Below are 22,088 nucleotides of genomic sequence, written 5' to 3' on the forward strand. Positions count from 1 at the left end.
AAGAACCCAAAGGCCCTAAAAGAGGCTCCTTTTTTTTTTTTTAAAGATTTTATTTATTTGGGGCGCCTGGGTGGCTCAGAGGGTTAAAGCCTCTGCCTTCGGCTCAGGTCATGGTCCCAGGGTCCTGGGATCGAGCCCCGCATCGGGCTCTCTGCTCAGCAGGGAGCCTGCTTTCTCCTCTCTCTCTGCCTGCTTCTCTGCCTACTTGTGATCTCTGTCTGTCCAATAAATAAATAAAATATTAAAAAAAAAGATTTTATTTATTTGATAGAGAGAGCACAAGCCATGGGAATGGCAGAGAGAGGGAGAAGCAGGCTCCCCGCTGAGCAGGGAGCCTGATTGGGGGGGGCGGCTCCATCCCAGGACCCCGGGATCATGACCTGAGCTGAAGCAAATGCTTAACTGACTCAGCCACCCAGGTACCCCTACTTTTTTAAAAATCATTTTATTTACTTAAGTTTCAAGTTCAAAAATCTCCTTAAACTTTTAAAAATATTTTACTTTCTTTTTTTTTTTTTAAGATTTTGTTCATCTATTTTGAGATAGAGCAAGATAGAGGTAGAGGGAGCAAGATAGAGAGATAGAACACGAGCAGTGGGGAGCAACACAGGCAGAGAGAGAAGCAGGCTCTCCACTGAGTGGGGAGCCTGATGCACAGCCTGATCCCAGGACTCTGGGATGAGGACCTGAGCCAAAGGCAGACGCTCAACCAAACCCCCCAGGTGCCCCAAGATTTTTTACTTTTAAGTAATCCCTATATCCAGTGTGGGGCTTGAACTCACAACTCGGAGATCAAGAGTCACAGGGGTGCCTGGGTGACTCAGTGGGTTGAGTGTCAAGACTATTGGTTTAGGCTCAGATTGTGATCTCAGGCCAAACCACCCCTGCCCTTAGGCTCTGTGCTCAGTGGGGAGTCTACAGGAGTTTTTCTCTCTCTCCCTCTCCCTCTGCAGCTCCCCTGTCTCCCCTCACATTTGTGCTCTTTCTCTCTCTCAAAATAAATAAATAAAACTTAAAAAAAAAAAAGTCACGTTTCCTCCTCTGAGCCAGCTAGGCACCCTTAAAAAAATCTCCTTTTATACTCATTTTACATAGTTTCTTCTTCTTCTTTTATTTTTTTATTTTTAAGATTTTATTTATTTATTTGACAGAAGAAATCACAATTAGGCAGAGGCAGGCGGAGGCGGGGGGAGGCTCCCCGCTGAGCAGAGAGCCTGATGCGGGGCTCGATCCCAGGATACTGGGATCAGGACCTGAGCCGAAGGCAGAGGCTTTAACCCACTGAGCCACCCAGGCGCCTCTTCTTTTATTTTTTTGGATTTTATTTATTTATTTGATAGAGGGAGAGAGAGAGACACAGTACAAGCAGGGGCAGCAGCAGGCAGAGGGAGGGAGGGAGGGAGAAGCAGTTGGGAAGCTCCATCCCAGGACCCTGGAATCATGACCTGAGCTGAAGGCAGGTAACTGAGACATTTTTAAGTTTTTTTAAAAACTTAAAAAAAAAAAATGTTGGACAAATATTTTGCTTGAGATCGGCGCTCTGGAGCTATGGACACTCCAAAAGACTTTTCTTACCCCTGGACTAGCAGGTGGAGGGAGCCCTTTTTACCAGCTATTATGCCAATAAAGAACTTCAAGACCACGTCTTATTACTGGGGTAGCCTCTCCCTTATTCCACAGGGTTCAAGGTCTGTAATAGCTCATTCTTACTACTGATAATTTTGCAGTTTCAGCCAGGTTGTCACAGGGCTTGGCTGAGCTCAAGCCGTCAGTATACTGCTTCATTCCATTATTCTATTCTTTGTTTTTTTTTTAAGATTTTATTTATTTATTTGACAGAGAGAGAGATCACAAGTAGGCAGAGTGGCAGGCAGAGAGAGGGGGGGAAGCTGGCTCCCCGCTGAGCAGGGATCCCAATGTGGGGCTCGATCCCAGGACCCTGAGATCATGACCTGAGCAGAAAACAAAGGCTTAACCCACTCAGTCACCCAGGCGCCCCCCCATTATTCTATTCTATTAGGGGCGCCTTGCTCGCTCAGTCAGTAGAGTATGTGACTCTTACTCTCGGGTTATAAGTTTTGTTTTTTTTTTAAGTTTTATTTATTCATTTGACAGAGAGAGAGATCACAAGTAGGCAGAGCAGCAGGTAGAAAGAGTGGGGGAAACAGGCTTCCCACCGAGCAGAGAACCCAATGCAGGGCTCGATCCCAGGACCCTGAGACCGTGACCCAAGCTGAAGGCAGAGGCCCAACCTACTGAGCCACTCAGGTGCCCCTCGGCTTATAAGTCTGAGCCTCACATTTAGGTGTAGTGAATACTTAAAAATAAGTAAAATCTTAGGGGCACCTGGGTGTGCCCCTAAAAGCGTCTGACTCTTGATCTTGGCTCAAGGTCAGTGTGCACAACAGACCTCATCATCTTTCTCCCCGGATCATCTCCTTCCCTTGAGTATTTTTTTTATCTCAGAGAATGACACACCCTACCTGTCCCCAGCCAAGCGGGAGAGCTGGGATTCATGGCAGACTCCTTCCCTCCTCCTCTCCCTCCCTCTCTCCCTCTCTCCCTCCGTCTGTCACCACCTCTTGCTAAGTGTCTCCCCACCATCTCTCATGTCTGCACCTCCATCTCATCTCCACTGTTATTTCCCCCAATTCAGGATCATTTTGGCCCAAACTACAGCCTTTGCTTCTCATCAACCCACCTTTGGGGTTACCCCTTCTCGAAGTGGTTAGTATCGCCTTCCAGCACCCACGTCTGACCATGTCCCCTGCTGCTCAGAATTCCGATGTGTCTCCATATGAAGGTGAGACACAGAGCATCTCGATTTGGCCCCTGCCCAGCTGTCCTGCCTCAACTCCCAGCCCCAGCTGCATGGGAGGTACCTGCTCAAGTTGTTGAACAGCTGCTAAATCGCCACATCCTCACGACCCTTGCATTTCTCTGAGCTCGGTGCGAGCTTCTGCTCTGGCCCAGAATCCCCTCTTCTGTCCCCTCCCAACCCTTCATGTGTTCCAGGCTCAGCCCAAAAGCTCCCTCCTCTGAAGACACCACTGTCGGGAGGTAGAACTCCTTTTCTGTCTCCACTGCATCTTGTCCATGCCTCCTCTTCCGAGCAGTCTGCCAGGGGCTCCCTAAGCTCCTGGATGGGCAGCTTCTTCGAAACTTTACATGGTCAGTGCCAGTCTAGGGCAAAGCCTGGCGAATGACCTATAAATGTGTGTTAAGGAACAGATGTTTTAATAAGGAACCTTTTCCCTGTCGGGGAGCTCCCATCTAGCGAGGAGGATGGACTCACAGACAACCTCCACCTGACAGCAGGCTCCGGTTGGGGAAGGGCTCTGGCTGTCTTCTAGAGTCTGGGGAGGAAAAGGAATCAGGGGCACCCCTCATTCAAAACAGCGTGCTCGGGATACAGATATCCAAGACTTGCTGCTGAGCGTGATGAGACTGTGTAGTTCCTGAAGAGGCTAATTCCGCTGTCTGGGGTTTCCAGCAGGGGCTGTTTGTGGTGGTGGTGGTGGGGGGGGGCTTGGAATTCAGGTGGGTTTTGACTTTTCACAAGGAACCCTGGAAGGGAGCTTGCCTCTTCTGGCTCCTTCCTCCAGGCCCTTCCGGCCCTGGAGGGTGACCCTCCTCTCCAGAGGGTGATTGATTCATATTTGGGAGGTGGCCCACTGGTTGCCTTAACGTTCCCAGAACAGTGCCCCGATTTAAAGAACTTTTTTTTTCTTTTCTTTTTGTCTTTTTTTTTTTTTTTCTTTTGCAAAACTGAACCTGAACTTGTCTAAGAAAATCCCCTGTTCACCACAAAGCCTATGTGAATGGAGCTGGTCCAGATGAACAAAGCTGCACATTGAAGTGTTGAAAACAAATTTTATTCAGTAACTAGTGACAGGAAGGGAAAGAGCTAAGCTCCAGTCCCATTTGTGCAGAGGTGACTGGACCCGTTAAAGGGACAATGGTGTGCCCGTGGGGAGCTCAAGTGAAAAATGACCAAAGTTGGCCGGTGGAAACGTGGTCAGGCCCTTGAACCTGCTAGGGGCAATCACGGAAGGTAGGATCCCATCCTCCCGCAGAGACAGGGACACAAGCCCTGTTCCTCCTTGAAGGAACGGCTCTCAGGTCCTTGAACTAGAACTGTCCTGGAACTAGTTCTAGTCGCCGAAGATACATAAACACATCTCAGAGGTTCCAGAGGAAGGCTGGTAATCGTGAGCCCTGCTGAGAGCATGCTCTAAGAGGAGGTCGGGGGCTCAAGCCCCAGATGATGGCAGGAGCAAGCCCTGAAGTGTCCCGGCAGCGGCGAGCTCGCCCAGGCAGGTGTTTCAGGGGAGTTGTGGCGGGGGTGGGAGAGGGGCTGGGGTCATCCCGGGGACCCGGCCAGGGTCTTCTCTTAGTGCAGATGTTTCCATCGCGCGGCTTATGGGCCCCCAGTGCTGCGGGTCTCAGCGGGATCTGCCGGAGCGAGGAGTTCCCGAACACCTCCCACCCTGCCACCCGTGATCCGCTTCCCGGTTCGGTTCGGAACGCGCGATCCGGCAGCCGGGGGGGGGGGGGGCTGCGTCGGAATCGGGGCGTAGGGGGAGCGGCGGGGGGGATGTGGGGGGCAGAGGGTGGTCCCGCGAGGGGGACGCCGGCGCGGGGCCCGTGACCAACCGGGAGAAGGCGGGCGGTGCGGGGGCGGTGGGCCCGGGCGCTCTCCGCCCCACATCCGGTGACCGCGCGGCCGTAGGCCTTGCGCGCGCGGGCCGCAGGGAGGGCAGGGCCGCAGGGACGACAGGGCCAGCCCCGAGCCGCCGCGCCTCTTCCCGCCCGCCGCCAGCCTTGAGTGCCCCCGCGCCCCCAGCCGCCCGGGCCGCCACGCGGGGGCTGCCGCCGCCGCCTTAGTCTCCGCCCGCTGGGCCATGGGCGCCGCCGGCTCGTCCGCTCTGGACCGCCTCGGCCTCCCCGCGCCGCGCCTCCCCGCGCCGTCCCGGCCCGCCTGGCTCGGGGCGGCCGCGCTGGGACTGGCCGCCGTGGCGCTGGGGACGGTCGCCTGGCGCCGCGCTCGCTGCAGGCGGCGCCGGCGGCTGCAGCAGGTGGGCACCGTGGCGCAGCTCTGGATCTACCCGGTCAAGTCGTGCAAGGGGGTGCCGGTGAGCGCGGCGGAGTGCACGGCCTTGGGGCTGCGCTGCGGCCACCTGCGGGACAGGTAGGGCCGGGCCGGGGCTGCGCGGGACCTGCCCGGGACGGGGTGGAGCGGGGGGGTGCTCGCGGGAAGGAGTAGGTTTGCATGTTGCGTTTCCTGGGTTGTTGGTTGGACGCTTTGCCTTTGATCCTTTAGCTGGGAAGGTCAGTTCGTGTCTGGTTGCTATTTGGAAAGGTAGGTAGGGTGAAGGACGGGGTCTGACCGGGTTATCGCCAAGTCTCCTGCTAGTTCTACACTTTCTGATTCTTAGTCTACGGCACAATAGTAGAAAATAAAATGCTGTGGAGGAGCACACGTGGGCAGAAGGCGGCAACGCTGAAACCAAGTCTCCTTCAAGGACACTGGCTTTGGTCTCCTGAAGTTTGCCCCCTCCCACGTCGCCCGTCCTGGAGCAAGTGCCTGGGAGACCCGGGAAGGGAGCGGGGGAGACTTGATCCACTTTCATAAGTATTGAGCCGGTGAAGGTTTCTGTTGGGAAGAGGGGGTATCTAGGGCATCACAAATGTAGTATTCGCTGTGAAGAGAATACTGTGCCCCTCTCCCCAGAGGCAGAGTGGTCCTTGATGAAGAACTCTGGGTAAATAAAGTCTGTACTCACATAAGGACCAGCATATGGAAGTTCCATTCACTTCCCTTAGAGAAGAATGGGTGTCCTGTCATTGAACTCATCCCAGCCTGAGGCTGCAGACACTCTCAGAACGATGCAGCTGGGTGTCTGGAAGGCTCACTTGGTGGTGCAGCCGGCAACACTCCAGGAAGAGTGAGCAAGGAAGAACAGAATCCCCTTCTTTGCCTTCCTGTCCGGCTAGGGGGCTCTTGCTGTGGTCCTCTGTATACAGAGGGTGGGGACGTTTACAAGTTGGTCATTCAAAGAATCTTCTAGGAGGCTATCTGCCCCCCTGAGTTCACTCTGGGACACATGCATTCGCTCTTCTCAGCTGTCTTCTTTTAAAAATGTGGACTCTCACAGCTTTGAAAAACTTCAGCTTGTTTTAGAGAAATGTTGTGTATGCAGACCATGTAACTGTTGGGGATTTTCCATTCTCCTCCACTCCAGATTTCTAATCCTGGAGAGACTTTCATGTTTTGTGTTTGTTTTTAGTAATCTCTACCCGCCCCCCCCAACGTGGGGCTAGAACTCAGGACCCTGACATCAAGAGTCCCATGCTCAACCAATGAAGCCAGCCAGGCACCCCTAATCCTAGAGAGGATGGATGGATGGATGGATGGATTGATACCTGTACTTTATTCAGATTTTCTTGGTTTTCCCGTAACATCCTTCTTTTTCTATCCTAAGATCCCCACCAGGATACATTTATAATTACATTTGGATGTTGTGACTTCTTGGGCTTCTCTAGACTGTAATAGTTTCTCAAGCTCCTACTGTTTTTTGATGATCTTGAGAGTTTCGAGGACTCCTGAGTGGGCATTTTGTAGAGTGTCTTTGAGTTTGGGTTTGTGTGGTATTTTCCTTATGGTTGACAGGGATTATGGATTTTTAGGAGGAAGAGCACAGAAGTAAAGTTCCATTCTCCTTGTATGATATCAAGGGTACACAACTTATCAACAGAACTTTTAAGTTTTTATTTACATTCCAGTTAGTTAACCTACAGTGGAATATTAGTTTCAGGTATACAATATAGTGATTGAACACTTCCATGGGGACATCCCGTGGTCATCACAACAAGTGTCCTCCTTAATCCCCATCACCTATATAACCCATCCAACTTCCCCCCTTCTCTCTGGTGACCATCAGTTCTCTATAGTTAAGAGTCTGTTTCTTGGGGTGCCTTGGTGGTTCAGTCAGTTAGGCATCTGCCTTTGGCTAGGGTCATGATCCAGGGGTCCTGGGATCAAGCCCCACATCAGGCTCCCTGCTCAGCAGGGAGCCTGCTTCTCCCTCTCTGCCTGCCACACCCCTGCCCCTGTCTGTGCATGTTCTCTCTCTGTCTGTGTCAAATGAATAAACAAAATAAATAAAATCTTTAAAAAAAAGTCTGTTTCTTGATTTGTCTGTCTCTTTTTCTCTTTGCTCATTTGTTTTGTTTCTTCAATCCCACATATGACTAAATCATGTGGAATTTGTCTTTCTTTGACTGACTTGTTTTAGGAGAGGAGTGAGTGATCAGAGGAACTGTAACATTTAATGAGCCACTAGAGAGATTTTTAAAAAACTTTAATTTCCTGAGAGTCCTATCCCAGACCTGTGGAATCAGAGACACCCAGAGGGAAGCCACCTCATGTAGTGTTAAGATCTCCCTGGGTGAACCTGATGCTATCATTAAAGGGTGGTATCTGGGGCATTAAGAAGGAAAAGAGCATGTTTAGAGCTTATTCAAGTATGAAGGATTAGAAAAGCCTTCCTACTGCTGGGAAAACTTTAGGTGTAGGAGTACTAGACACCCTCCCCAAACGGGGAGAAGCAAACAGAGAGATTTCCAGTTCTTACCTGTGTCTCTTCAGATCATCTGAATGACTATTTTCCTGCTTCTCATTGTCACTACTTTGCTGTGATTATTGCTTTTGTGGGAAGAAAGGATGTGTCCTTTGCTTTTCTGCTTCAGTGGGTGTCAGAATAGAAATGGAACTGTGTCCACTTCCCCTTGTGTTGAACAACACATGCTTGGTGGGGGGTGGGGTGAGGAGACTGGGAGGAGGCAGGGAGAAGCAGTGGGATGACCGTGGGTTCGGTGCCACGTGTGCCTCATACACCGTGACCTTACACAAGTGCTTCAGCACCGTCCTGTGGCCTAGACGTTATCTCCACTTTGCAAATAAAACCCAGCAGGATCAGAAAGGGTGAGTGTCTCACCTAAAGCAGCTGTGTGCTGGGGTGTGAACGCGGATCCCTGTGGGTCCAGCAGTCATGCACTTTCTGTGAAGCCAGTGTGATTTGCAAGGGCGAGGATTGCGCGGATGGGGAGACCTGCGCATGGTCATTGAAACTTTCTGAGCCTCATTTTTTGTTCTCATTTACCGAAGGAAGGGCTTGGACTTGGTGAGCTCAAAGACACTATTTAGTCTAGGTTTTATTTATTAAAGGATAATTGAAACTCGGAAACAAACTAGAAAGAACTCTGCTGAATGACTGCTAGTCTCTCAATGATAACGAAACTGAAAACAGCCTGGAATGCAGGAAAAGCCCTTTCGGATTTATTTATTTATTTTAAGGTTTTATTCATTTGACAGAGAGACAGAGAGAGTACACAGGCAGGGGGAAAGGCAGAGAGAGAGGGAGAAGCAGGCTTTCTTCTGAGCCAGCCAGGAGCCCGATGTGGGGCTCGATCGCAGGATGTGGAGATCATGACGTGAGCTGCAGGCAGACACCCAACCATCCGAGCCGCCCGGGCGCCCCTAGGCCTCTTGGAGTTAATTCCATTTTGAACCATTCTTAGAAGCTGGGCTCTTCCTCCATAAGGGTTCTGTCCTCAGATTTCTAGAACTATTTTGTTCAAAGCTCTTGACAAATTTATGAATGTTTGGTTTGGGCACCCTGGACTTTGAGCTGGTTCAGAGTCTGTCTAGCAGAACGAACTGATTGCCTGATTGGCACAGAAGGTGGGAGGGTTGGCTGCCCTCCTTGACTTTGTAAATCCTGCTCTCCGTAGTGGGTGTATAGGACTCCATCGGTCCTAAATCTGCCCTACCCTTCCGAAGCTAGCCCTTGATGCTCTCTACACAGACTGTGACCTCCTGGAAAAAACGAGTTCTCTGAGTTTATCATCCTGAGCGTCACTGCCCTGTGACTGTCTGTGGCTGGGGCCCTGCTCCCCCTCCCCCACCCCCCTTCAGGCTCAGCCACTTCTGCTCGCCAGACCAGTTTCGAAGTTTAGACATGAGGTTTTCCAGCTGCCTTGGGCTCTGCCCTGCCACCCCTGTGATCACCCCGGTCACTGTTGTTCTTTTGGAGAATCTGAGCTCTGGCTTCTGCACCCATCCTCACACTGCACACTCCTGCTTTAGGCGTAAAAGAAGGTGTTAGTTTGGGGACCCCTTGGTCGCGAATAACTTTCTTTCAGATCTGGCAGGACAGAGATAATTATTCATTCACTGGGCATCGTTTGTATGCAAGAGAGGACAAAGGCTGTGACCCCTAACCCCTGGGCAGGGCGTGTGAGCCCCAGTGAAGGGCTGAGGCGGAGGTGGACAGGGGACAAGGAGACTCAGCTCAGGGAGGGACTGACATGTCAGAACTCAACATGCGGACTCCTGCTGGCACGTGGGTCTAGCTGGGTGCAGATCTCCCAGGGAGTCCTGTCGGGTGCTGGGGCATGTCGGAAGTTGAGGGTGCAGGCTTTGGCAGGATTAGCCAAAGCAGGGTCATCCAGAACTCTGCACGCGGGATGAGGCTGCAAATAGGAACAGGGCCCAGCCCCAAGGGAATGAAGCAAAGTAGCAGGAATGCCCTTGGTCACAGAACCCCATAGTGAGCAGGCCAGACAACCCCGGGAGCCCAAGACCCTGGGAAGGAAAAAGATGGCTTCTCAGGGGGATGGAGGTTTGGAAAGCCCTTGCTTTCAGCAGCTGCTCGGAAACCAGTGCCTTCCTCATGCACTGCCCTGTGCTCTGTGTCGATGGCGTTGAAACTTACTTTCTCCAGGGGGAGCCACGCTTTTTAAATATCTTTTAGTCATCAGATCCTTTGTGTGGTGTAACTCCAGAATGTAGATAAAAGCGTAGCGGACTTCCCCAGGCCAGGCTCCCTTCCCCTTCCCAGGAAGGCTTAGTTCTCCCCCTAGATGTGATGTGGTGTGAAGACAGAGCCTAGAACAGTGGAGGTAAGTGGCTTCTGACCCAGCCCCTGGTTTGTGGGGGGCTTCCTGCTCTGCATCAGAATATGCACATGGAGAGGGGAAGAGGTTTTTCTGACTTGTTCCTGTATGTTCCTTGGCAGGTTTTGGCTGGTGATTAAGGAAGACGGACACATGGTCACTGCCCGGCAGGAGCCTCGCCTGGTGCTGGTGTCCATCACGTATGAGGGCGACCGCCTGATCCTCAAGGCCCCTGGCATGGACCAGCTGGCTTTGCCGAGCAAGCTGCCTTCCTCAAACAAGCTCCGGGACTGCAGGTGCTCTTTCTGGGGTTTTCCGTAGGCTCCTCCCTGCAGCTGTCCAGCCGCAGTGTGCATAGTAGGTGATGAGTTGGCTGAAGGAAATACTGAAGAGAAGTCCGGCCAGGGTTGGGATCGATCCAGTGGTCAGGGCTAGTGGGCGAGGCAGAGTACTGTTTTCAGGTCCCTGGGATTTCTTTTCCTCCGGTGTAGTGAGGCAGGCAGAGGTGCAAATGACTTTGATGAAGAAAGACCTTTCCCGTGGTCAGGGGTCCTTGGAAACAGGAGGCTTGGCCTGTCATGCGGGGCTGCCCAGAAGAGCGGCAGTGTTAGTCAGGAGGGGGGCTGATTTATTTTATTTATTTGAGAGCGAGCAGGGAGAGAGAGCGCGTGCACATGTGCAGTGGGGAGGGGCAGAGGGAGAGGGAGAAGTGGACTCCCTGCTGAACTGGGGGCGGGCCGATGGGAGACTCGATCCCAGGACCCCAATATCATGACCTGAGCTGAAGGCAAATACTTAATGGACTGAGCCACCCAGGCGTCCCTAGGAGACAAGAAGTACCAGGCGAGGCGAGGTAAAGAGCCTCGGGGTCGGCTATTTGAGTCATTTCAGTGGGCTCTGGGGCCTAGAGGCTGTCTGTGGGTGGCTGGTACCTGGCCCTGGGTGGCTAGGGCCGGGGGACAGTGGCCTGGGCTGAAAGAGCCCAGAGTGGAGGTGGTTGGACTGGTTGGCACCATGGGAAAGGTAAGTTTCCTACCTGTAGGTGTCAACTAGCCCGGGGGGGGGGTGGTTCCTTCCACATCAGCAAGGCCCCAGGATACGAAGCATTAAGAATGTGGGAAACGGGGGCGCCTGGGTGGCTCAGTGGGTTAGGCCGCTGCCTTCGGCTCAGGTCATGATCTCAGGGTCCTGGGTTTGAGCCCCATGTGGGGCTCCTTGCTCAGCAGGGCGTCTGCTTCTCCCTGTCTCCCTGCTCTTTCCCCTGCTCGTGTGCATGCACTCTGTCAAATAAATGAAATAAAATCTTTTTTAAAATGTGGAAAAAGGTGGGTTTTGCATAACATTCTGAGAGAGTGGAAGAAGCTGGGGTGGTGGAGGGGAAGGTGGCCCCTGTTGCCGGGATGAGGGAGTAAGGACTAGTCGGGGGGCAGCGTCCAGGAGTGGGAAGGGCGCTGCAGACTTAGCATTCCCTTACCCACTGGCTGCTTTCTGGTTTTCATAGTGCCAACAGGAGGCTCACCTGGTAGGCGGAAGCTGGGAGCAGAAGTGTGTGCCCTGGAACGGGTGTTGTTGTGAGGGGTTGAGGAATGTTCTGGACCCGGGAGCGGGTGCTTCAGGAACTCATGAACAGTGGGGTCGAGTCTGTCCCAAGTAGTCGCTTGTGTGATGAGACTCCTAGAGGAAAAGCTGAAGGCCAGGAGGGACCATGGGGAGGCTTTGGGACTGAGCAGGGAATAAGTCAGGGGTCAAGCAGGGGCTCCACAAAGAGGGTTTAGAGAGAAGAAAGAGGCCCAAGACACTTGAGGGCAGTGTTGAGATTTGACAGGAGATGGGAGAGGCCGTCCCCAAAGGAGGCGAGTCTAAGGGTCAGAGCGGGCCTGGGGGCATCGGGGAGCCCAGGGCTTCATCTGGTCCAGAGTACCTCGTAAGCGCACATCGATTCCCTCCCATATGTTGTCCCGGGAGGTCTCAAACGGGTAGCACTAGAGGAGGTGCAGACCCTCTCATGGTATGTGAGGGTCTCTGCGGGCAGGATGCTTGGAGAGAATCAGATCCTCCAATCCCATAAATGCTTGTCTCTCACTACAGTCTGAGTCGCACCCACAGTGCAAGCCTCCTCCTCTCCCACCTCCCCTCTGTACGCACAAAAGGCTTGTCCACCCGCGTCTTAATGGGGAGCATTGCTCTGGGGGAGGAAACCTGTGGGCCCAAATAATGGGGAGCGTTGGTGCTGATGAAGAGAAGGACTCTAATGACAGGGACGATCATTCTATGAGTCGGGGGTTCCACACGCTACAGCGAAGGGGCCACTGATCAGATTGTCACTCACAAGGAATAAAGTTGATGCTGAACCTTATCTTATTCCGGCAATAAGTAAGAGTCATGCACAGACATATTCATATACTATAGGATTTATTAAGAAATTAATTTTAAACAAAATTTTACTTTTTATGCTAATCAAATTCTTGTTCATAATTACTTTTTTTTTTTATCAAAGTAGACTCCATGCCTAATATGGAGCCCAGTGTGGGGCCTGAACTCATGACCCTGAGATCAAGACCGGAGCTGAGACCAAGAGTTGGACTCTTAACTGGCTGAGCCACCCAGGTGCCCCCAAAATACTTTTTGATGAATGGCTACTGTGTAGCAAATACTGCTTCTGAAGCAGAGTCTGCATTTTACCCAGATCTCAGTCATTGGTAGGCATGTTAGGGTTTGCAAGGCCTTTCCCTGGGGCACGTTCTGCTGCCTCCCCTTCTGTTTCTGTCGCCTCATGCTCTTGGCCTGAGGACCACGTCCTGGCGCTCCGGGATGGGCAGGTCCCAGTGGTTCGGCGTTCCCATCGTTGAGGCCATCTCTCAGCGTGCTGCGGCAGGACGGTGACCTTGGCTCTCTGGTGACCCTTCCAGGCTTTTTGGTATGGACATCAAGGGCAGGGACTGCGGCGACCAGGCGGCTCAGTGGTTCACCAACTTCTTGAAAACAGAGGCTTTCCGGCTGGTCCAGTTTGAGAAGCACATGAAGGGAAGACCGTCCAAGGACATTTTCTCTACTTCAGTGCGGGATTACCAGGTGAGCTTTCAGGGAACGGCCCTTTCCTTCCACCAGTCGCCCCCTCTGTGTCCGGCGTCCTTCTTATCCCCCAGGACCGCCTTTTTTGGGGCCCCGGTTAGGAAAGTATAGGAATGCCCAGGTGAGGGGGTCTGAGGGTGCGTCCCGGGCAGGTATGGGGGTGGAGGGGAAGCGGCTCCGAGCTGAGCTGGCTCTCCAGCACTTGTGGAGGATGGGTCGTGTCCCGTACTGTGGAGCTAGAAGCCGGGGTGACCCCCGGTGAGATGGGGACTCAGGAGACACGTTGGGAAGGGGAAGTGAGAGGTTCGTTTGGGACCGAACGAACGTTCCTAAAATTACCGAGGCTGACTTTCTCCTGGGGTTCCCCTGGCCGTCTGTCTGGTGTGGTTATTCCAGGCACCAAAAAGCCACCTTTGGAGCGAGCCGGCTGCAGCCCAAAGCCCAGAGCCTTGGATTCTGCAGCGAGCTAGGGTTTAAAATGCAGGCTCCTGGGGCTGGCCCGGTTAAGTGCCTGCGGCTCAGGTCATGATCCCAGGGTCCTGGGATCCAGCCCCACGTAGGGCTCCCTGCTCCGCGGGAAGCCTGCTTCTCCCTCCCCTACCCCCCTTGCTTGTGTTCCCTCTTGCTAGGTCTCTGTCAAATAAATAAATCAATTGAAAAAAATATTTAAAAAAAACAACAACAGGGGCGCCTGGGTGGCTCAGTGGGTTAAAGCCTCTGCCTTCGGCTCAGATCATGGTCTCAGGGTCCTGGGATCGAGCCCCGCATCGGGTTCTCTCTGCTCAGCAGGGAGCCTGCTTCCCCCTCTCTCTCTGCCTGCCTCTCTACTTGTGATCTCTCTCTGTCAAATAAATAAATAAAATCTTTAAAAATAACAACAACAACAACAACAACAACAAAGTGCAAGCTCCTCGGGCAGCTCTCTCTTTCCTCCCCGAGCCACAAGCTGTTTGAATGCGGGGATGACACCCCTGGCCCTCCCCGCACAGCCCTTCTGGCCTTTGCTTCCCTTCCAGCTGGGCCAGGGCGTCTCACGGGGCAGGGAGGACTGAGGGTGCCACGTTCCTGGCGCAGGTGGCCTACCCGGACTGCTGCCCGATCATGATCCTGTCGGAAGCCTCGCTGGCGGACCTGAATGCCAGGCTGGAGAAGAAAGTGAAAATGGACCAGTTCAGACCCAATATCGTGGTGACAGGCTGTGATGCTTTCGAGGAGGTAAGAGGCTCCCCGCTTTTGTGCTCGAAGCTCAGATGTGCTGTTCAAGGTGCTCACTGACGGCTGCCCCCTTACCCAGCCCCAGCTCAGACTCGCTACTGTCAGCTCTGAGGGACACTTGTCTTCCCCGAGTCCCCTTAAGCTGGCGGAGCAGGCTGCTTGGTGTGGCCGCCGTCCCCTCGCTGGCCCCAGGAGGGCGCCGCTCACCCTTTCCATCAAGTCTGGAACTAGGCCAGACTGTGTCCTTCTGGCTCAGAGATAACTGAAGGGAAACGGAGAGAACAGCCACGTGTGCGTAAGGATTTGAGACTTCTGGAAGGCCCAGACCCTAAAGCGGTGCCCTAGAGGTACAGGAGCTCTGCCTGTGAACAGGGCCCCGGAGACAGTCCCTGCTGTGGCCGAGTTCTGTCCCGGAGGACCCACGTGCTCTCCTGTGTGACCGGTGGCTGGGATTTCCACCCTCTCCAGCCACAGCCCCCGGTAGCCCTAACAGGACACCCACATTAAACCCCAGTTGTCCTGCGATCTGTATAGAAAGACATAACTGGGCATTGCTTTGTGCTAAGAAACATGGAGAGCTCTAGTGAACGTTGCGGGTGGGTTAAACTCTATGAGCCCTGGAAGCAACCACAGCAAATCCATGGACGGCGTGTTTGCTGGGCATCAGACACCGAACTAATGTATTACTTCATACAGATTGTTCTATTTGATCCCGATGACAACCCTGTGAATTCTTGTATGACTATCTCCTTTTTGTAAGGAAATTGAAGCTGGAGTGGGGGGGGGGGGGGAGGCTTACGCACCTGTTGGACATGTGATTGGCTGTTTGTGGGATTAGAACCTCCAGCTTCTAAGGGGGTGAGGATATGCCTCCAATTTAGAAATTCCAAGTAGCTAAGGCCGAGGGGAGAATCTCCCCATTCTTTGCTCCCTCGTGTGGCCACATTTCCTTTTGTGTGAGTAAAATGTGCCCCTATTTGCAGAGAAGTGTCATCCTTTAGAGGAAACCTTTGCGGGGGGGCCCCCTGTGTGGCTTAGTCAGTTAAGCATCAGCTCAGGTTGTGACCTTGGGGTCGTGGAATTGAGCCCCGCGTGCTGGCCGTGCCTGAAGAAGCACTGACTGAGGAGGGGGCAGCACAGGAAGGGGCCCTGACATTCTCAGGCAGTCAGCACCTTGAGGGAAGAGGCTCGATTTTTCTCCCCAGGAATAAATCCAGATTTGGTGGGACTTAGCGTTTATACAAGGTTGCAAGGGCTCCTTCAGAAAAGACAGTAACACAGTCAGGTGCAGGGCCTAGAAGGGGTCGGGTGCAAGAGAGGGGACTAGCCTGTCCCCCCACCGTGTGGTCTACTAGTGTGCATAAGCGTGCAGTCCTCAGACACTCGCTAAAGACAGAAGAAATCGATACTTGGTGTTACTGATGCAAGTGGTTGAGATTCGGAAGCAAAAACACTTCACAGGAATCCTGTAACTGCTCCAGTATTTTCTGAATAATTTTCTTTTAGGAAATACAGTTTTTCTTGATTTGTCTCCATGGAAGGGCCTAATTTTAATAAGATTTTGAGCCAAGAGGAGTAAGAAGAAAAGCTACTCCTTAACCAGATTCCCGGCAAAATAATTTTTGCTTTCCCGGAATTTGCCAAGCACAAGTCTTTGCTCCCAAAAGAATTTTTGCTTTCCCGGAATTTGCCGAGCACAAGTCTTTGCTCCCCTGTAACTTGCCAAAGTGAACCTGAGGCTAAGGTGAGCTGAATTGTGTTCTCTTAGGTAATTTGAGTGGGTGGAGTCTTTTTTTTTTTAATTGAAAAATGTTCAGTCACCTTGAGCTCTCTCTTTTAATTCCTGCATCATGATGGGGCTTAATGAAATAGTAATGTAAGTAAGGCAGAATGCTCTTATTTTTCTAGAAAAGTCCCCTGTTTGTATACATTAAAAAAAAAAAATCCTTCTATAAAATGATGCTAATGTTGCTGATTTATCCTCCTTGAACTTGGGACGGCCAGTCGTTAAGGGCTTGATACTATGAACCTGTCTGCCTGGCATTGTTGCCCAACTATGACCTTTTCAATTAGTGGGACTTTATTGAATATTGATGTAAAATGCTAATGGATGTAAATATTTAATAGAACCACTAATAATAAAAAAATAGCAAATCTAAGCATGGTGCAGAGAGGTCATCTGTTTATTGCAAAAATGTGGAGCGATAGTAGAACGCCTTGTGTCACATTTGCTCTTTGTGACCAGAGTACTCGGTCCTTTTTCCAGGTAACCCAGAATGTTAAGCAAGTTTTAAAAGCTGGTTTCCCTCGGGCCGGTGTGGTGTGTGTGAGTTCGGGGAGCGCAGAGCAGTGGAGTTTAAAAATAATCCAGTTGACAATGCTTCTCGTCAGTGTGCTTGGCATTGCAGGAGTCAGGGATCCGGTGTTTCCCAAATTTTGCTCATTTTCCTGGTACGCAGGACTTGACTTCTTTTTTTTTTTTTTTTTTTCTGGGCATATCTTGTTTGTATCGTTTCTCACTCCACAGTATGAAAGAAGAAGTATGTGGAGAAGCTTGCAGAACACCTTGGGTGTGTTATCTGTCCCTCACTCAGGAAGTGATGGCGGGTCTTGAAGCCAGGCAGCTGTGGTTGGACTCTCAGGCCCATCACTAACTGGCTGGGTGAACTGGATCCTTTCAGTCCTATCCTTTGCACCTTTCGAGAAGCAAAGTTTTTGCAAACCATTATCACCAAGGTCTCAGTCCCCCAAATTGGAGTGGGGACGAGTTCGGATTTTACTTGGGTGCATACATGAGTAGAAGTCTCTGTCCTAGAATAAGAACATCATCTCTGCCGGGCTGCAGGGACTTCTGAAGAAGCAGGGCCAACAACAGCATATAAAACAATAACAAAGTAACAGTAACAGCCGGGGCTCCCGGTTGACGAATGTGCATTATATCCCAGGCACTGTGCCAGGCATTTCTTGTGCAGGATCTGACTTTATCCTCCTACTTACCCTTTCCAAGCTGCAGCTCGTAACCCATTATGGGGTTAGAATTTCAGTTCTGTGGGTCCTGACCAGCATTAAAAAAAAAAAAAAAGACTGGAATTAAAAGTACTAGAATAGACTATAGGAAATACGGTGAAGGCTTGCTCTGTGGGCTCGTGGCTTCAGCAGTTCTTCTCATCCTCTGTGCTCACCGTGAGAAGCGGGATCACCATCGGTCACCATACAGCACTATGACTATCTTTTTTTTTTTTTTAAGACTTTATTTATTTGAGGGGCGCCTGGGTGGCTCAGTGGGTTAAGCCGCTGCCTCCGGCTCAGGTCATGATCTCAGAGTCCTGGGATCGAGCTCCGCGTCGGGCTCTCTGCTCAGCGGGGAGCCTGCTTCCTCCTCTCTCTCTCTCTGCCTGCCTCTCTGCCTGCTTGTGATCTCTCTGTCAAATAAAAAAAAAAAAAAAAAAAAAAAAAAATAAATAAATAAATAAATAAAAAAGACTTTATTTATTTGAGAGAGAGAGTGAGTATGAACAGCGGGGGAGACAGAGGGAGAAGCAGAGGGAGAATTAGACTCCTCCCTGAGCAGGGAGCCCGATGTGGGGCTCTATCCCAGGACCCTGAGATCATGACCTGAGCTGAAAGGCAGAAGCTTATCCAACTGAGCCCCCCAGGCGCCTGCATTATGACCATCTTCTTGACTGTATTGCCTATGCCTTACTGTAATCACTCCATAACTGGAGTTTGTACCTCTTAACTGCCTTCACCTGTTTCCTCCATCCCCCGAGCCCCCCACCTCCCTTCTGCCAACTACCAGTTTGTTCTCTGTATTTAAGAGTCTGTTTTTTTGTTTGTTCACTTATTCTGTTTTTTAGATTCCACATGTAAGTAAAATCGTATGTATTTGTCTTTCTCTGTTTGACTTACCTCGCTTAGCATAATACCCTGTAGGTCCATGCATGGTGTGGCAAATGGCAAGATCTCATTCTTTTTTATGACTGAGTGGTAGCCCGTTGTGGACGTGTACCACGTCTTCTCTGTCCTCTTTCCCATTTGTGGATGGGCATTTGGGTGGCGTCCATATCTTGGCTATCGTAAATCATGTGGCAACAAACACGGGGTACTTATGTCTTCTTGAATTAGTGTTTTCGTATTCTTTGGGTTGATACACAGGAGTGTGATTAGGGGATCGTATGGTAATTCTATTTGAATTTTTAAAGGGATCTCCATATTGCTTTCCACGGTGGCTGCACCCGTTTGCTTTCCCACCAGTGGTGCAGGTGTGTTCCTTTTTCTCACGTCCTGGAAGAGTGGCCTTTTGCTTTCCAAAGCTGCCCTAGGGATTAGCACATCAGATAAAGATGTTGAAATCTTGATGGAAGAGTAGCAGAGATAGGAGTCGTGTGTGGGGAACCCCCCACCCCACCCCCAGCTCTCTCATTGTCTTCTGGAGGACTGTGATTCTCAGCCAAGGGTACCGGAGAGCAGCCCAGAGCAACCCAGACTGCTGCCTTTGGGAACTGACTTGACGGCTGCTTCTCCCAGACTCTGGCTTTGGTGGGTGTGGGACCCCTTCGCATCTCAGTCAGGAGCTGACGCCCAGGGGACCCTGGGATCTCTGTTCACGAGGCTCCAGATTCCTCGTGGCTCCAACTTCCCTGTGAGTAGCCCGGGAGAAATTCAGCCACCTCAGCCCCACAAAGAACCCAGCTCCGTGAATACACATCAGAGATGGAGAAATGGGAGAAATGGTCCAAGGTCTCTTTTTACCCTTTTTGTAGCCTGATCCTGGAGTTCTTCACCGCAGGTGGCCTCCAGGGACCGGAAGCAGCTTTGCAGAAAGCCCAAGGTTTCTGTCCTTCCCTTCTGCCTGATTTTCCCCAAACACCCAATTCCTCCTGGTACATTTATTATGCACTTAGGTTTACAGAAACAAGTCTCCTGTGATTCTGTAGAAACATACACCAGCCACTGTGTAATGGGAGGAGACTTAGGCTTTACAGAGGAAGTATACAGCGTCTCCACACAGTGCTGTTAGCACAGAAGCAAGAGAAAGACTCAAGAGAGAATCTGGGACCAGGGCTCAGGGATATGGCAAGCTTTTTAATGATTCAATTCAAGAATCTTTCAGATAGTTCATTTTTTATTATAAAAGTAATTTTTTTTTTAAAGATTTTATTTATTTATTTGACAGAGAGAGAGATCACAAGCAGGCAGAGAGGCAGGCAGAGAGACAGGAGGAAGCAGGCTCCCTGCTGAGCAGAGAGCCCGATGCGGGACTCGATCCCAGGACTCCGAGATCATAACCTGAGCCGAAGGCAGCGGCTTAACCCACTGAGCCACCCAGGCGCCCTATAAAAGTAATTTTTAAGAAAAGATTTTATTTATTTAAGAGAGAGAGCGAGAGAGCAAGAGAGAGAGAGAGCGAGAGCGCGCACAAGCCGGCGGTGGCTGGGGCTCAGGGGAGAGGCAGAGGGAGAAGTAGATTCCCTGTTGATCAGGGAACCCGATGGGAGACTCCACCCCAGGGGGCTGAGATCCTGACCTGAGCCAAAGGCAAATGCTTAACCAACTGAGCCACCTAAGCACCACTAAAAGTAATTTTTTTTTAAAGATTTTATTTATTTACTTGACAGACAGAGATCACAAGTAGGCAGAGAGGCAGGCAGAGAGAGAAGGAAGCAGGCTCCCCGCTGAGCAGAGAGCCCGATGCGGGAGCTTGATCCCAAGACCCTGGGATCATGACCCAAGCTGAAGGCAGAGGCTTTAACGCACTGAGCTACCCAGGTGCTCCAAAAGTAATTTTTTTAAAGTACCACTCCTGTGTGAAGAAAAACTTGAAGGAATAAAACTCCTTCCCTATCCTACCATCAAAAAGTAGCCTGTGGTAACATTTTATTGTGTTTCCAGTATTACTAATGTGATGTTGTACAGGTAGTATTGAATTCCTCCATTTTCACTTAATGGTAGATGGCACACAGCTCTGTCTGTACAGATTCTTCATTAGCATAGTTTTTATGGTCCGTATTCGTCCATCTTTGAGCTGTGCCTTTACTTACTTAGCCATTCCCTTATAATTGAGCGTGTAGGCTATTTTCCATTTTCCCTTACATAAGTAATGAACAGCTTTGTAAAACAGTCTTTTTTTTTTTTTAAAGATTTTATTTATTTGTCAGAGAGAGAGAGTACACACAAGCAGGCAGAGAGGCAGGCAGAGAGAGAGGAGGAAGCAGGCTCCCCGCCGAGCAAGGAGCCCGATGCGGGACTCAATCCCAGGACCCCAGGATCACGACCTGAGCCGAAGCTAGTGGCTCAACCCACTGAGCCACCCAGGCGTCCCTGTAAAACAGTCTTTATCTACATTTCTCAACTTATTCTTAAGAAATGCAAAGTCAGAATTTTAAGGGTTTTACATATTGTCAAATGGATTTGCAGAAATCTTGTACCAATTTGTGTTCCCACGAGTTGAGCAGAAGTGCGCCCTTCCTCTCCGACCCCGGACAGCATTGATGCCCATAATCTTTCCTCAGTCTGATAAATGCAAAGTCCTGTCTCCTGTAAATTGGTAATTCTTAGTGTAAGGAATCTTGCGTTAGTTGATCTGTGAGGGAAGTTTGGCCTCAGGTAGAGTTTTACTTCGGTTAAGGAAACTTAATTGCAGTGTATCAGCAAGGTTCTAGAACACTCACTCTTGCAACAGATGTTTATTGAGAGTTTTCTGGGTGCTGAACTTACAGAAATGAATTCACTGTGTCTGCCTGCAAGCGTCCCAGGATGAAGCAGGACCAAGGGCTCAGTAGCCAGAGGGTTGAGGGATGTAACCTCACTGGTGGGAGCCTGGAGAAAGGAACACTTAGCACAGGGTATGTGTGTGTCTTTGGGAAGAATGCCACGGGTTTCTAGAAAGGGAGCACATTTAAATTTTGGAATTTTGCATGTATATCTTAAAAACAGAAAAAGTTTTTGGTCTGAGATAGTTGAACTGTGTGGTGTCATGGGAAATACATATTTGGTGTTTGTCCCTTAAAACAGCTCCAAAAACCCTTGGAGTTTCCTGAGTGACAGGAGCGATAGGGACACTTTTTATTATTAATAACAGGCTCCTATCAGTTATGCTGATGAGGCCAGTGGTTGGGGGTGGGGCGGGGTAAGTACTTTCAGGTTGGAGGTAGGTCACCAGCAAGACCGTGCCTTGACGGGAAATTTGGGACTTTTAGCCCCACTCCCCGGGCTCCAGGGAGGGGAGAGGGGCTGGAGGTTGAGTTCAGTTGCAAGTAGACAGTGATGTGATCTTCCGGTAATAAAACCTCCGCTAAAAACCCTTAAACCGGGGCACCTGGGTGGCTCAGTGGGTTAAAGCCTCTACCTTCAGCTCAGGTCATGTTTCCAGGGTCCTGGGATCGAGCCCCTCATCGGGCTCTCTGCTCAGTGGGGAACCTGCTTCCCTTCCTCTCTCTGCTTGCCTCTATGTCTACTTGTGATCTCTGTCAAATAAATAAATAAAATCTTTTAAGAAAACAAAACAAAAAAACCCCCAAGAAACCCCTCTTAAACATCTGGTTTTGGAGCGCTCCCGGGTTGGTGAAGACACGGAGGAGGGGGAGCTGGGACCGTGGTTTGGCAGCTCTGTGCTCCTTCCCCCATACCTTTCCCCTGCATCTCTTCCACCTGACTGCCCCTGAGTTGTATCCTTTATAATGAACTGATAATAGTAATTTCCTGAGTTCTGTGAGCTCTCCTGGCAAAATACCCACCCTGCGGAGGGGTCCCGGGAATCCTCGATTTATAGCTGGTCGACCAGAAGTGTGGGAGGGCTGTACCCTTGGCATCTGAAGTGAGGAGCGAGGGAAAGTCTGTGG

General features: G+C 50.9%; 1 protein-coding gene across 1 annotated transcript in view; it reads left to right on the plus strand.

Annotated features, from left to right (window-relative positions):
- Positions 1-4,704: 4,704 nt before the first annotated feature.
- The window catches only part of MTARC2 (mitochondrial amidoxime reducing component 2), a 33,655-nt gene continuing 16,271 nt past the window's right edge, over positions 4,705-22,088 (plus strand). The window contains exons 1-4 of the mRNA XM_047705132.1: positions 4,705-5,191; positions 10,083-10,256; positions 12,870-13,032; positions 14,107-14,247. Of these exons, the coding sequence (XP_047561088.1) occupies positions 4,905-5,191; positions 10,083-10,256; positions 12,870-13,032; positions 14,107-14,247 (765 nt within the window). The 5' untranslated portion in view covers positions 4,705-4,904. The remainder of the gene's footprint in view (positions 5,192-10,082; positions 10,257-12,869; positions 13,033-14,106; positions 14,248-22,088) is intronic.

The sequence above is a fragment of the Lutra lutra genome, chromosome 15, assembly GCF_902655055.1.
Source record: "Lutra lutra chromosome 15, mLutLut1.2, whole genome shotgun sequence".
NCBI classification, from domain to species: domain Eukaryota; kingdom Metazoa; phylum Chordata; class Mammalia; order Carnivora; family Mustelidae; genus Lutra; species Lutra lutra.